The following is a 12632-nucleotide window of genomic DNA, read 5'->3' as shown; positions in this document are numbered from 1 at the left end:
GAGCACCTTATCATAAACCATTGACACAAGTGCCCCGTGCCCTCGAGCGGCTGCCATCAGCAACCATTCTCGCGTCTCATCACACTGCGGTACGGACGGGAAGTAGCTCAACCCTTTTGCCCTCGTCGTCTTGCCCCTTCGAGATGAGAAAGGCTACACGTCGCCTTTGCCCGTTGCTCACTGTCTTCCTTTGATCCTCGATCCCATCTTCAGTAACACAATGCTTCCTCTTGCTCTTCTCCTCTCTGCCGCCTTGAAGACAGCTGTCGCGTCTGCTGCGTCGATCGCCCGGGAGATCGAGGGAGCCAAGGTGCATCATCCGCCGGCACTCAATCAGCCTGACATCTGTAATGGCAACTTTCACTGTCTCACGTGCGTATCGGAGAAATGATCGTTAGCTGCTTTGGTGCTGATCGATTGCATGCTCGCGTCTTAGCGTTCAACTGGCAGACGAAGCGGCGCAGGGTTTCAAGAATATCTACTGTTCGCCGACTGGGTCAGTAGACCACGACAACAACCTTTGTAAGTTCTCATGACAGTGGCAAGCAAGTGATGCTTACAAGTGCGTCGGATTAATTCCAGGGCGCACTTATTGGTTCAATGGTTAGTTCTGTTGCGCCAATATTGCCGACGGTCGCTCAGTCTCTTCCACACCCCCCTCGCCAGGTGTCTGCGCCGGCCAGTACAGGTAGGGAAGCGCTGCGTCCTCTCCTCTCTTGCCGCATTGAATCTCACCCAACTCTCCTTTCGGCGGCCAGACTCGACTGTCTCGACCACTCAGCCGGTGAACTTATCAATGTCTCGACCACGGGGCTCATCAACTTTGCCTTCGGTCAGCCCAAGGGTCAGGCTAGGATGTCCACGAGCGATCTCGATATCGTAGGCGTCTCGAGCGATGCGGGGCTGATGGATGCAAGTCGCAACGCCAGCAGTTCTCTCGAGACCGGAACCGCTTGGGTTGACTTTGTAGTATGTGAGTGGACGACTGCGCCGCGGTCGCGACGCTGGACTGACTGTCATTGCCTGAACGACTTACGCGAGGCTTTCAGGGTGCAAGGCGTGGCACTGAAAGCAGCGATGCTGGTCTGAAGCCGTGCTCGCAAGTCATCCCTCCTGATTGATCCAATCAAATCGCCTCAAGGGACTGCTTCTTTTGATTGTGAACTGATGAGATTATGTACTTGGTGAAAATCACCGCTTGCTCGCGACAAGTTCCTTCGAGGATCTCTCGAGAGTGAAGCGAAGGGTCAAGCTGCGAGTTCTTTTGATTGAGCCTTGCGCCATGTACCGCCCGAAATGGTGTTCTGTCCTTTCTCTGACCGCGTGCGTACCCCGATTGTAGCATCCGTAAAGAGACCTTGCTGACAAGTCACGCATCACCCTACAGTCTTTCGCCTAGCCTCGTTTCGCCTCACCTCGACCCTTAATCCGACCTGCTGTATCTCTATCCTTTCAGATCGCCTCGATCCGCTCGACTCAATCACGACTCCAGTGTCACTTCTTCATCACTGCGTGCAAGGTATCGTACAAGGTATCGTATTGATATCTCCGTCATCAGCACCCGCCGCCTCCTCCACCACCTCCTCCGCATCCACCACCCCCGCCGCCTCCTCCTCCCCCTCCACCGCAGCCACCACCACCGAATCCTCCACCAGCTGATGCCCCTCCGCCGCAGGCTCCGCCACCCCCCCAGCCGCCGCCGCCACCACACGCTCCTCCCCCACACGCACCGCCGCCGCCACACGCACCGCCACCCCACACGAAGAACGTAGGAGGCGGATTCGTGCCCTGGGGAAACACGGGCATGGCGGCCATGCCGTCTCTTGTCCCGACCACTTTCCCCTTTGCATAGCGGGGCACGACTTGATGGCCTATCTTGTTGCCCGGTAGACAGTCAGCCGCTCCGCCACGCTTGTCATTGCGTTTCGCTAGCCCGCGGCCACAGACTTCGTCGTGATTGGGCGGGGGAACGTAGAAGAAGGGCGTCATGTCCGGAGAGGCGCTCACGCTGACGCCGGGGTGGGAGGAGGCTTGATCTGCCCGGGTCTTCTCGGCGTCGTTTGACATGCTTTTCTTCTCGTCGCTGAGGGTCGTCTCCTTGGTTGATGCAGGCATCGAGCGTCGTATCAGGCGCTTGAGCAGCGAGCCGTTGCGCTTTGCCCCGCTTCGCTGTCTCGCACATCCGCACATTGAGTAAGGCTGACCCCACTCCTGCCACCAGAGATCTCCGCTCCTCTCAAAGGCCTTTTGCAGGTGGCCTGTTTCCACCTTGTCCTCATGATCGATGAAGCGTCCCACGGTCTTGAAGCAGTCGCCATAGTAGCCCATACCGTGCAGCTGATGCGTGTGCCAGGCAAGGTCAATATCCAATGTAGGAGAGAGGAATTGGTCCGGGTGCTCCGCTAGGAGATGAAGCCAACGATGATAGCGCACCATGCCATTAAACACCGCCTCTTCGTCCCGCGTGGTGGAGTCGAGCCAGCCAAGAGAGCTCATCTCTGCCAGAAACTTTTCTTGACGGCGCACTGCAGCCACCAAGTCGACGCTCGCGCCCATCGAGATGGGATTGGAGTCGATGTAGAAGCGCATCAGATGTGCAACCCGGACTTTAACGTCTCGGCGCCTCTTCTTGCCCGTCACCTGCCTCAGGACGAGAGTTGTAAAGTGTCTAGCAATGTCATCTATGCGCATCCCTCTGAAGTAGTCCGCCCCGTCCAGCTGGTAAGGACGAGATGTCTGCTTGATGGGACCGTAGACGTCGTAATTCGGATTACGTAGTGGCCCGCCGCCGCGAGAGCGTTCGTTGAGAGGCGTGGTGGTGCGGGCGTGAGAGAAGAGGCGAAGCAGCATTGGTCCGTACGGGTCCTTGAAGAAGACACGACCGTCGCGTGACGACAGAGCACCGCCGCGGAGGCGTGGTCCCTGAGAGGGTAGGGAAGGGGAAGTCAGGTCTCAGATCTCATCGCACCGATACACCTGTTGCGGGGCACTTACCGTCTGATCATCTCCACCTTTCGACCAGTCATCAAGATCTCGGCAGAACCAACCACCAATGAGCCTCTGAGCATCCAGGCTTTGCTGGCAATTCCAGCACTCGATGTTCCATCCAGGGGTAGCGAGGTCTCTCCAGCTGACCTCACAATTCGCTGTACAGCCGATACATGCGATTGGCAGTTTTTCCGTCTCTCCGAGGGGATCATGAGCCAGCGGATCATAGGGGGAATGAGGGTTCTTGCGCTCCCACATCACCTCAGCGTCCCGAGTGATTGAAGAGGTAGCTTTGAGCGTTGATTTGTCTGAATCACCTCCGGCTTCGACGAGCTGGCGCATCGGGAACTTGATACGAACGAGTTTGGCGTGGTTCCCTCGAAGGATGCCGTCCTCGACGTAGCGTGAGGGATTGAGCAGGTAGGCGTGCCAGATCAAAGCTACATCTAGTGGTGGTATGCACTCTTTCGGGCAGTCTCGTACGTGAGACTGGTGAGTGTCCGGGGCAGAGAGGGACCAAGGTCGGAAGCTTCGAGCGTACAGTGCCGATAGACCTTCCAAGGGGGCATTCTCGGCCGAGTCAGCAGTCGTCGTCGAGGTGCTTGACAGCTGAGGTAGCATGTAGTCGATCCACCACTCGAAGCGGTACAGCGCGCGGTAGAGGAAGGCGTCCCATGCGTGCGAGGGGCCTGCTGAAGATGATCGCCCTTGATCGCTCTTCTCGCTCTTGGCCGCTGCAGTGTAAGCTGGTAGGTGGTCGCCGTTCTGCTCCTTTCGAGGCTCCTTACCGTACTCTCCTGCCTCGACGCGTCGCTTGAGGTCGGCGAATTTCTTGAGGAGCTCCAGATGTAGGTGAACTTCCTCCTCGCTAATGAGGGAGGCGTGTCGGCGCTTCCCGATGGTATGGAGAGGTGCGGTGGGGGATAAGTGGGCGTATGTGGCGTCTTGCTTGGCCGTGGTGGTCATGTTTATTGTGTGGCTGATCGTTGTCTGTGTGTCGAGGCAGAGAGGGAGCGGGAGGAAGTGCCTTTTATAATCGTCGAGGGCCGCTCAGTGCTCTTGTTTGGATCCTCAATCCTCAAGTAGCCACGCTGTATGGTCGGGCTGTGTACGCAGCGATGATAACGTCGGGGCGAGTGGTTTACTGCGGGGTTAGTGAAGGCAAGATCGGGGCTATGCTGAAGTGGCTGGCTAGCTTGTCGGCTCGATGAGGAGCATTTGGCTTTCGGCTAGCTCCACGGCGGGCTGACCAGCAACCCTACGCTCAAGCCGCACTTAATCACTACGCTGCGTCCCGATGCCGCCGATGGGGATCACGAGGTATGGGAACACGATGTGGCGAAGCGTGAGATGATCGGGAGATCCCGGAGATCATGCTGAGCATCAATGTCCGTGTGACGTCGTTGGTGACGCAGGTCCTCGATGTTGTTAGGCAGCCCAGGGCGAGGGAGATGGTCCACAGGCATCTGAGCCTGATGACGACGTTGGGTTGAGCGGGGCTGTGCTACAGCCTCGCGTGGCTAGCACTAGCGCGGATGAGCCACTCAAACCACGTGGCTTGCTGTACGCGAAAAAGGCATTGTGCGCGCGCGCGCGCGTCGCGCCCATTTGCCAACGCGTCCTTTGCGGCTCGAGGCTCGAGGGGCTCGCGAGGTCAGCCACGTCGCGATCGACCGACCCGGTCTTTTTCCTTGTCCTCCGCCTCCGTTTCACATCCTCATCCTCTACCCCGATCCGACGTCTCATCAACCTCAAACCCCTTTCCGTCGCTGCATCTCCACGTTCACCATCCTTGAACAGATCACCCCGGATAGCCAGCGTGGTCTTGCATGGCTGCCACTACCACTCATCATCAACGCAACGGCGGCTGGGCGGGCGTTGTGCACCAGCAGCCGTCGTCATCATCATCGACTAGCGGCAACACCTCCAAGACATCCGCTTCTGTGCAGCAGCAACATCAACAGCAGGTCTTGACCTCCGTTCATCTGCACGACATCACCATGGCTGTTGCGACGAATCAGCGCAAACGTCAACATCCTACCAGTAGCAGCAGCGACGACGATGAGCGTGCAACTCCCTCGTCATCATCATCAACGACGGCGGCGCATTCATCTCGCCAAGTCATGGCTGTGAGTCTTAATCCTTTTCCGTTGTGCACCGCATTGCATCGCAGCGCATTACTGACACCGCCGCCGCACGCACAACGCAATCTTTATCACAATCAGGCCGTTCAACGACTGCGCCAACGTATCGTGTCCGCCGGATCATCACCTGATCATGACGATCATGATGTTGATGGGGTGTCCACACGAGCATACATTCATACGGATGCGGCCAACTTCACTACAAGGCGACCATCCCATGATAGCATCGTGAGCGAGGAAATGGCGTCCTACCCTGGGTCACCACCCATGCAACGTCTCACAGCTTCCTCGCCACCACCTCCTCGAGCACCTCCCGCCACTACCACGACGCACCGCGGGAGCGAGCCTTCGCTCTACGAAGCCATCTTCGGCAGCAACGTGGCACGGCGCTTGCACTCTCGCGACCCTGCGAGGGCAACTACTCCACCACCTTCAACTGCTCCCACTCTTCCTCAGACACCCAAGCGTCAGGACGCACGTGGCTCGCCCTTCACCTCCCCTGCTCACCACCGACCGGGCATCTCCGCCAAACTTCATCACCTCTCCTCCCTCCCGCAGCTCGGCTCACCAGAGCGAGCGAGGCGTGGCGGACCACCAGCTGGGATCGACCCGCACAACAGCCCGAGTCGCGAGGCAATGGAGAGGGAGGAGGAGATGGCTTTCAGTCATCCGAGGCAGGCCTTTGTTGTCTACTCACCAGGAGGCAGAGGGCCCAGGACCCCGTCCACGCCAAAGAAGAGGAGGAGAATCGACGTCGATTCACTGCCGCCTCCCCCGAGGCTGGCGCAGGGGCAAGAATCGCGCTACCACGAAGGGCGTGAGGAGACGGACCGAGTTGCAGGCGTGTTGGCCGCACTGGCGGACGAACGCAATCGTCTGACGCCCAGTAGCGCTCGGGGTAGCCGCCCGCCCACCACACCTACCCAGCCGCAGCGTTTACCCATCACTCCTACTCGCCACCAAGACTCGCCAGGTGGAACCTTTGCCGACCCAAGCAGCATCACACCACGCCGAGCACGGGTCAATACCAACAACGCCAACTCTTCGACGTCAGGGCCAGGGGCACCTCCGGTCACGCCCCACACCGAGGGGGATGCATTGGCTGCAAACGTTCTCTTGGGATTTGCGAGCAGCCCACAGCCACAGCAAGGACATCAAAGCCAGGCGACAGGACATGGCCACCCTGGTACGCCGAGCCTGTTGGACTCGCTCGAACGCCGCAAGTCTACCGCGCCAACGTGGGGCCGTAACGTCGGTGGAGGCGGAGGCGGCGGCGGCGGTGGCACACTCTTCGAAGCCTGCCACTCGGGCGTGCTTCAGCCGGCAGCAAAGATTTCCCCTCCCACGTACAGCTACGGCGGGCACTCTCGCTCCCACACTGGCCCTTCTGCCTCGTCTTCGCGCCCACGCCTGCCCACGGTCGATGAGAGCAGCACCTCTCCAGCGCAGCAGGAGCAGCCACGCACCCCATCCCCTACTCCCTCATCCCATTCCGTCCTCTCCACCCCACGTACTCCGCACACGACAAGCAATTGCTTCGCCTACTCCGAATTCGTGAACGTCTCGCCTTCGCCTCAGCCGCGAAGTCGGGGTCCTTCGGCGTCTGGTGCACGTTTTGTCAGCTTTGCTGATGGGGACGGGTGGGACGATGGAGCAGGGCAGGAAGTGGTGCTCACCCCAGGCGCATTTGAGCAGGCAGGCTCGCCCGTCATCAGACGATACAGGGGTCTCAGCTTTGATCCGGCCACGGCGAGCCCTACGCTCAGTTCTGGGCAGAGGCAGAGGAAGCGCTCTAATGTGAATGGGGGCCGGGGACTTGGATTCGATTTCGCTCCGTGAAGAGGGGAGAGGTGAGGAGGAGGAGGAGCAAGATTGATTTGAGCGCGGAAGGATGGTCGATCTCAGAGAGGGAAAGGATCGACCTCCCGTGCCGCTGCGTTCCGTTTTTGTATGTACTGCTGCTACGCTGTGCGTTTGCTTTGCTTGACTTCCTGCTTTCGCTTTCTCCCTTCCCTCTATTCGCCCCTTTCTGTCTTGTGCGTCTCTCTGTACCATCTCTCCCACTCTCGACGTGCTGCTATACCTCTCTCTTTAACGATCGCCCTCGATACCTCTCTACTGCGCGTGATCACGACTCGCGAATACGTATCACTCGCCTCCGGGCAATGTTAATGGACCTGCCACAGCCGCTAAGCGCGGATGAGGTGCAACACTCATCGGCGTTGCATCCGCACCGCTGCTACTTCCACCGCGCCTCGAAGGGCTAGAGGGAGGAGAGTAAGAGGTTCCCCTTGGCGAGCCACCTCCCGTCTTGGGTGATCTTGGCCGTGGGGAGCGTGGACGGGGGGAATGCGCTGCAATACTGGCGGCTGCCCCGCTTACTACCTCCTTTGCCCCGCTCTTGAGCCTATCAAGCGTAGAGCCACGCCTTTGCGTCTTGCTGGGCGCGGACGTCTCGTTCTTACCCTTCTCCCCCTCTCCTCCCTTGGTCCCCTTTGCCGCAGAGCTTGGTCTTGGCGTTCCACCTCCGGTGAGCCCACTGGAGAATGAATTAGCCGCAGCAGCGCTCTCCGCATTTTGCATCGTCCTCTCCCACTTCTTGCGCTTCTCTCTTTCTCGACTCTCCGCAAACCATTTACGGCCCAAAGCTTCCAGAGCAGCTCGGTCGGAGAGTGTGTACGAATAATCTGCCGCTGAGAAATCTCCGTCGTTCTTGCTGCCGAACAAGGCGGCGTTGAGCGCTGTAGTTGCATCCTCGGGCAGGGACGAGGAGAGATTGTCCGACGAAGAAGAGGTGGAGAGTGCGTCAGAGTTATCGTGCCGGTCGTCGTTTGCTGCTGCGTCCATGAGTATCTGGAGCGTGGTCAGATGGCCAAAAGCAGAGGCGTAGTGTAGGGCCGTATTGCCGTATCCATCTAATCGACGAGGGTCCCCTCCGCGGGAAAGGAGGACAAGAGCGACGGCATCGTAGCCGCGCATGGCGGCTTCATGAAGCGCAGTACGGCCGAGTGGGGAGAGACCTGGTGTTGTTGAGCCTTGTGGTGAGGTAGACGGGATTGGGGGACCAACAGCAGGCAGGTCGACCAGCTCCCTACTCGCGCCGTGTCCCGCAACACGATTGACGTACGAACAATACAAGGCAACCACATCCGCCCGATTGGCAATTGCCGCCAGATGGAGAACTGTCCTTCCCTGCTCTTCATCTCGCGTCCAGCCATACTCGAGATTCTCCTCCTCGTGTCCCATATCCAGCAGCCACTCCATCATCGCGAGGCTGCAGTTGTACATGATTGCCAGCTCGAGCGAGGTAAGGTGCGAAAGATACGCTTCTGCCTCTACGCTGCCACGAGGATAGGACGGAGTGGCAGTGCGTCGGTTTGTGGAGGACGAGAAGGAGGGAGTGGGAGGCGCTGAAGTAACGTTGCGGATGCTAAAGACCTGACCCATATTCGCGCGTTGATGTCTTCGTGCTCTATTCGAGCTGATGCTCTCCTCTCCGCCACTTTCCAGCTGAATTCCATGATCCTCTCGTGTAGTCGCAAGCTGCTGCGCATAACTAGCCAACCGCCTCGCCGCAGACAGATCGTCATTAATCACTGCCCGTCTGAACCGCTGCGAAATCGTCGTCGATGAGCACGGTGTCTTCCAGACGGTCGGTGGAGACTTGATAGCATTTTGCTTTGTACCCAGCATTAGGCGCGGATCATCGTCCCTGTGCTCGACGGCAGCTACTACCTTGGAACGCTCGCGTCGTACGTCCTCTAGATCCGGTTGAAGACGGCGGAATGTGCGTGGCTGGTTGTGGTAAGAGGACAGGAGCGGCGTAGGTGGGGCAGTGCGGCGGAGTGAGTGCGAGTCGAAGAGGAGTGAAGAGCGCACCGAAGGAGGACCATCCCCTATGTGCGGCGACATTGTGGTCGCGAGGACGACGACGGTAGGGGACGGGACGTCCAAGAGAAAGAGAAGTTGGAGAACGAGAATCGAGGAACCACCGTCCTTGCGTCCAGGAACCGCCAGTCGAAAACACGGCGCACGAGCCATTGTGAAAAGCGGGCGGGCGTGCTCAGACGTCGAGACAAACATGTTCGGAAGAAAGGCAGGCCCGATTTCATTTGCCTTGTCGACGCTCGGACGTCGTGTGATTTTGCACGGGTGCATGAGGAAGCATTTCTTGACAGGATCCAATGAAGAGTAGTCCTCTCCTCCCATCCTCCTCTCATGCTGCAGCCGGCCTCTGCACGGGCCTGACCGCCACCAATCCACCACGATCAATATTCTCCCTCACGCCCACAATCTCAACGTCAACCTCCTGGCCCATCGTTGGCCTTCCCAAGCCGCCCGCTCCTCGCCCGCCTTGGATCGCCGCGTCAACGGGCCAAATGCACTCCCCCCTCATCCTCCCTCCCAACCCAGGCAGGGCAACCTTCGTAGTGCACTGCAGGGCCAGCCCGTCTAGCTGGAGGGACCCGTCCAGCACATAAGCCTTGAGGGGCTTACGCAGCGAGGTGGGAGTCACAGGAAGCCACCCCTCCCGCTCAGAGGATGGCTGTATATCGCCGTCCTCGTCGGAATTGGACTCGAATGCGAGCCTCAAAGCACGATATCGCTGCCAATCCTCCGAGCCGCGCGAGATGGACTGAACCGTCTCAGAGCGACGAGCCAGCTCGGGGACGTCTTTGTCCAGCTCTTCCAGGCTAAAGGCAGGCCCCACCGTTTCGCCAGCTTCGCGACGAAGAGCTGCCTTGATCTGCCAGTGAGCCAGTACGTCCTCGTACCGCCTTAGGGGGGACGTAACGCGCAAGTAGCCACTTCCCTCCAGCTTGTCCGTCCCGGTGGACGAAGGTGATGAGGAGATGCCCATCGTCACGTGCTCTTCCGGCGTGCTGCGCGAAACGGCAGAGGGCATTGCGACTCCCATCTTCAGGACGTCGCCTCTGCCTACCCCACCCTTGTGGCGACGAAGCGCCTCCTTCCATTCCTCGCCGACTTCGCGAGGGAAGGTCTGAGAGCGGTACAGCGCTGCGAGGCCGCCTTGCTGACGCCAGAGGAAGTCGGCCGCTATTCGGCCGGCTAGGATCATGTGCTCTGCTACGAGGGAGCGTGAGGGTGATGCAGCAGAGTTGGTGCCAATGAGGAGCTGAGGTGATGATTGAAGGGCTGCGTTGCTCTTCGCTGACTCGTCCGTGATGAGGACGGGGGCAGTAGCGCCGGCAGCGGTACTGCCAGCCAGTCGACTCTCAATCTGATTGATGCTCAGCGCTCCGCTCCTCTCACGGGCATCGCTGAGCAGACCGGCCACCTGCCTCAGCGTTTCCAGATCCTCCTTGCCCTCCCCGCACTCTCCGGCATCAACCGCATCGTAGGTGATTTTGCGCACCTCGCCTCTCAAGTCGCTCAGCCCGATTTTGGTCTCTAGCACTTCTCCCTTGCCTTGCAAGCTGATCCTCGCACTGAACGTAACCGCCCGTCTGATGCCCTGTTCATCCGCCTCATCTATCCCTCGTGTGGAGTGGGGCGGGAACATGGGAATGGCAGACCCGTTGGACAGGTAGAGAGTGCTGCCCCTCTTGCGCGCTTCTTGAGCAGGGTAGGATTCAGGTGTGAGGTGCGAAGTAGGGTCGGCGATGTGAATGTGCACCCAGACGTCGTCACCCTCGGCCATGCGCTCCATACTGATCCCGTCATCGAGCTCGTGCGCCGTTGCATCGTCGATCACGTAGACGGGCGAGTGGACAGCTCGCCGCAAATCCGCATCCCGGTCCGCTGTCGGGGTCTCCTTCACCTTCACTTCATCGACAGGTCGACCATATGCTTCCAGCCATCGCCGACTTCGTGCTGATGCCAAACTCCAGTCCGTCTCTCCGCGCTGGAAGGCCCCGATGTCTTCCAGCAAAGCAATGACGGCCGCATGTCTGCGCTCTCTACTGTACTCTACGCCAATCCAGCTCGCTCCTCCCCCTGTGCCTACCGGAGCAGGGTCCGCAGTCACGAGGCGGTCGCATCGCTTGAGCACGTCGTCCACTACGGGTGCGTAGATGTCTTCCTGGCCTTCTGAACCGGAGCTGAGCGAGTTGAGAAGGAAGGCGAGGATGGTTTGATGGTCCTCACTCCAAGGGGGCGATGCCTTGCCTTCCTTGACTGCAAGAACGAACGTGTCGATGGGCGAGTCGGAAGCGAGACGCCAAGCTGCAACTGTGTCCACATTGTCACGCTCCCTCTGTGGCCTGACGGCATAGCTTTGCGCCATCTTGTACGCCTTGGCAGGGAGGAGATGCACAAAATAGCGAGGCATGCTGTGCAGAAGGTTGTGCGTTGCGATAAGGACCGAGGTAGGCACGGAGCTGGAGCCATGCAGGGCGGTAGCCACCTCGTCAACTGTGACCTCATCCTTCTCCAGGAGGCGCGTAGACGCCATCAGGTGCGCAAGGCGCCGGCGAAGATCCTCCAACTCATCCTCGACTTCCTTAACCACTCGCCGAAGGCGTGAAGCCATGCGCGCCCTTGCTCTTCGCGAGTCTAGTCCCACGATTTTTTCGCAAGCTGCAGCAATCTCGTCACTAGGTGTCAATCCCGTTGCTTCCTCGAGTAGCAGCGCCACCTCCTCTGCTCTAATCGTGGCTTTCTCCCCCTCTTCCCCTTGGCAAGGCAGTAATCCAGGCAGGTGGAGCACGACGGCTGATTGCGAGAGGAGGGAAATGCTCCCATGCGAGCTGATGGCAAAGAATTGGCGGGTGCGGAATAGGTGCGGGTCGGGATGAGAGGGGAGAGCGAGGCCATAGACGTAACCTTCGACGCTTGGGTACTGGACCAGGTCGCCTGGCCTAATCTCGCCAGGGTTCCGGCGAGGCGCCATTTCTCCGGCTGAGCGAGCTTCTGTCGCATACCCCCTCCTCTGCTCATCAGGTACACCGGACTTTGGTCTCGGTCGCCTTCTCATATCCCCCCTCCTTGCCTTCCAACCTATCGCACTCCTCTTCCATCCTTGCTCCCCCGGTTCAGGCTGGCGCCCCTCTGCCACCGAAGCCTCGCGGACGCGGTCTGCCGCGGCGACATCTACGCCTGCTTGTCTGAAGATGTTGTGGGTGATGACTTTAGAGCGACTATGTGCGCGATTCGACCGAGGAAGGCGGCTTGATCGAGATGGGGAGCCGCCATTCGCTGAACTCGACGAGGAGGAAGAGGTGCGAGATACGATGTAGCCGCAGAAGCGCGACGATGTAACTGACGTTGCACTGGCTGCGTGAGAAGCTGCGATGAGGGTGTTGCGCAGCATGGCGGGCTAGTCGGTGTTGTTGTGTGTGTTGGAGAGAAGGCAAGCAAATTGCTGCCTCTCTTCTTCGACTTTGGCGTGAGCTCAGCACACTTTTCCAACTTTGGCCACTCCCGTCGTGTGTTCTGTCCGTCCGTCCTTGGAACTCAGACCAGACAGGCGGCGTCGTCAGTCTCGGAACGGGCTGGCAGGCGGAGTCGAGGGCGGACTGGCGGCTAAGGCCCATTCAG

The 12632-nt window shown here is 59.3% G+C and overlaps 5 protein-coding genes across 5 annotated transcripts; 2 read left to right on the top strand and 3 right to left on the bottom strand.

Moving 5' to 3' along the window:
- Positions 1–178: 178 nt before the first annotated feature.
- BDZ90DRAFT_234521 (hypothetical protein) lies at positions 179–1145 on the top strand. The gene is made up of 6 exons (XM_025507049.1): positions 179–372; positions 437–522; positions 583–603; positions 667–688; positions 759–973; positions 1050–1145. The coding sequence occupies exons 1-6, from the start codon at positions 221–223 to the stop codon at positions 1067–1069; spliced, it is 516 nt and encodes a 171-aa protein (XP_025359520.1). The 5' UTR covers positions 179–220; the 3' UTR covers positions 1070–1145.
- A 349-nt stretch (positions 1146–1494) lies between these two features.
- BDZ90DRAFT_276091 (hypothetical protein) lies at positions 1495–4448 on the bottom strand (the record flags this gene model as incomplete). Its single annotated transcript, XM_025508912.1, has 4 exons — positions 2995–4448; positions 2434–2922; positions 1749–2337; positions 1495–1508 (listed from the first exon to the last, which is right to left on the bottom strand). Exons 1-4 carry the CDS (start codon positions 3952–3954, stop codon positions 1495–1497), a joined length of 2052 nt encoding a protein of 683 aa, XP_025359519.1. The 5' UTR covers positions 3955–4448.
- Positions 4449–4663: 215 nt separating this feature from the next.
- BDZ90DRAFT_234518 (hypothetical protein) lies at positions 4664–7299 on the top strand. Its single transcript, XM_025507048.1, has 2 exons — positions 4664–5117; positions 5214–7299. The coding sequence occupies exons 1-2, from the start codon at positions 4818–4820 to the stop codon at positions 6969–6971; spliced, it is 2058 nt and encodes a 685-aa protein (XP_025359518.1). The 5' UTR covers positions 4664–4817; the 3' UTR covers positions 6972–7299.
- Positions 7281–9044, bottom strand: BDZ90DRAFT_262762 (ankyrin; the record flags this gene model as incomplete). The annotated part of the gene is made up of 1 exon (XM_025508526.1): positions 7281–9044. The coding sequence occupies one exon, from the start codon at positions 9042–9044 to the stop codon at positions 7281–7283; it is 1764 nt and encodes a 587-aa protein (XP_025359517.1).
- A 180-nt stretch (positions 9045–9224) lies between these two features.
- On the bottom strand, positions 9225–12461 carry BDZ90DRAFT_234516 (RNB-domain-containing protein). The gene has a single exon (XM_025507047.1). The coding sequence runs from the start codon at positions 12403–12405 to the stop codon at positions 9349–9351; it is 3057 nt and encodes a 1018-aa protein (XP_025359516.1). The 5' UTR covers positions 12406–12461; the 3' UTR covers positions 9225–9348.
- Between the last annotated feature and the right edge of the window lie 171 nt (positions 12462–12632).

This window comes from Jaminaea rosea (assembly GCF_003144245.1).
Source record: "Jaminaea rosea strain MCA 5214 unplaced genomic scaffold BDZ90scaffold_17, whole genome shotgun sequence".
NCBI lineage: Eukaryota > Fungi > Basidiomycota > Exobasidiomycetes > Microstromatales > Jaminaea > Jaminaea rosea.
This window is presented reverse-complemented; position numbering and strand designations above follow the sequence as displayed.

Bases quoted from the DNA above. Each gene is read 5' to 3' on its own strand.
- BDZ90DRAFT_234521 (XM_025507049.1), top strand. From the start codon at position 221: ATGCTTCCTCTTGCTCTTCTCCTCTCTGCCGCCTTGAAGACAGCTGTC. The intron at 373-436 runs GTGCGTATCGGA...CTCGCGTCTTAG, and splicing joins GGCAACTTTCACTGTCTCAC to CGTTCAACTGGCAGACGAAG. The intron at 689-758 runs GTAGGGAAGCGC...TTCGGCGGCCAG, and splicing joins GTCTGCGCCGGCCAGTACAG to ACTCGACTGTCTCGACCACT.
- BDZ90DRAFT_234518 (XM_025507048.1), top strand. From the start codon at position 4,818: ATGGCTGCCACTACCACTCATCATCAACGCAACGGCGGCTGGGCGGGC. The intron at 5,118-5,213 runs GTGAGTCTTAAT...TATCACAATCAG, and splicing joins CATCTCGCCAAGTCATGGCT to GCCGTTCAACGACTGCGCCA.
- BDZ90DRAFT_234516 (XM_025507047.1), bottom strand. From the start codon at position 12,405: ATGCTGCGCAACACCCTCATCGCAGCTTCTCACGCAGCCAGTGCAACG.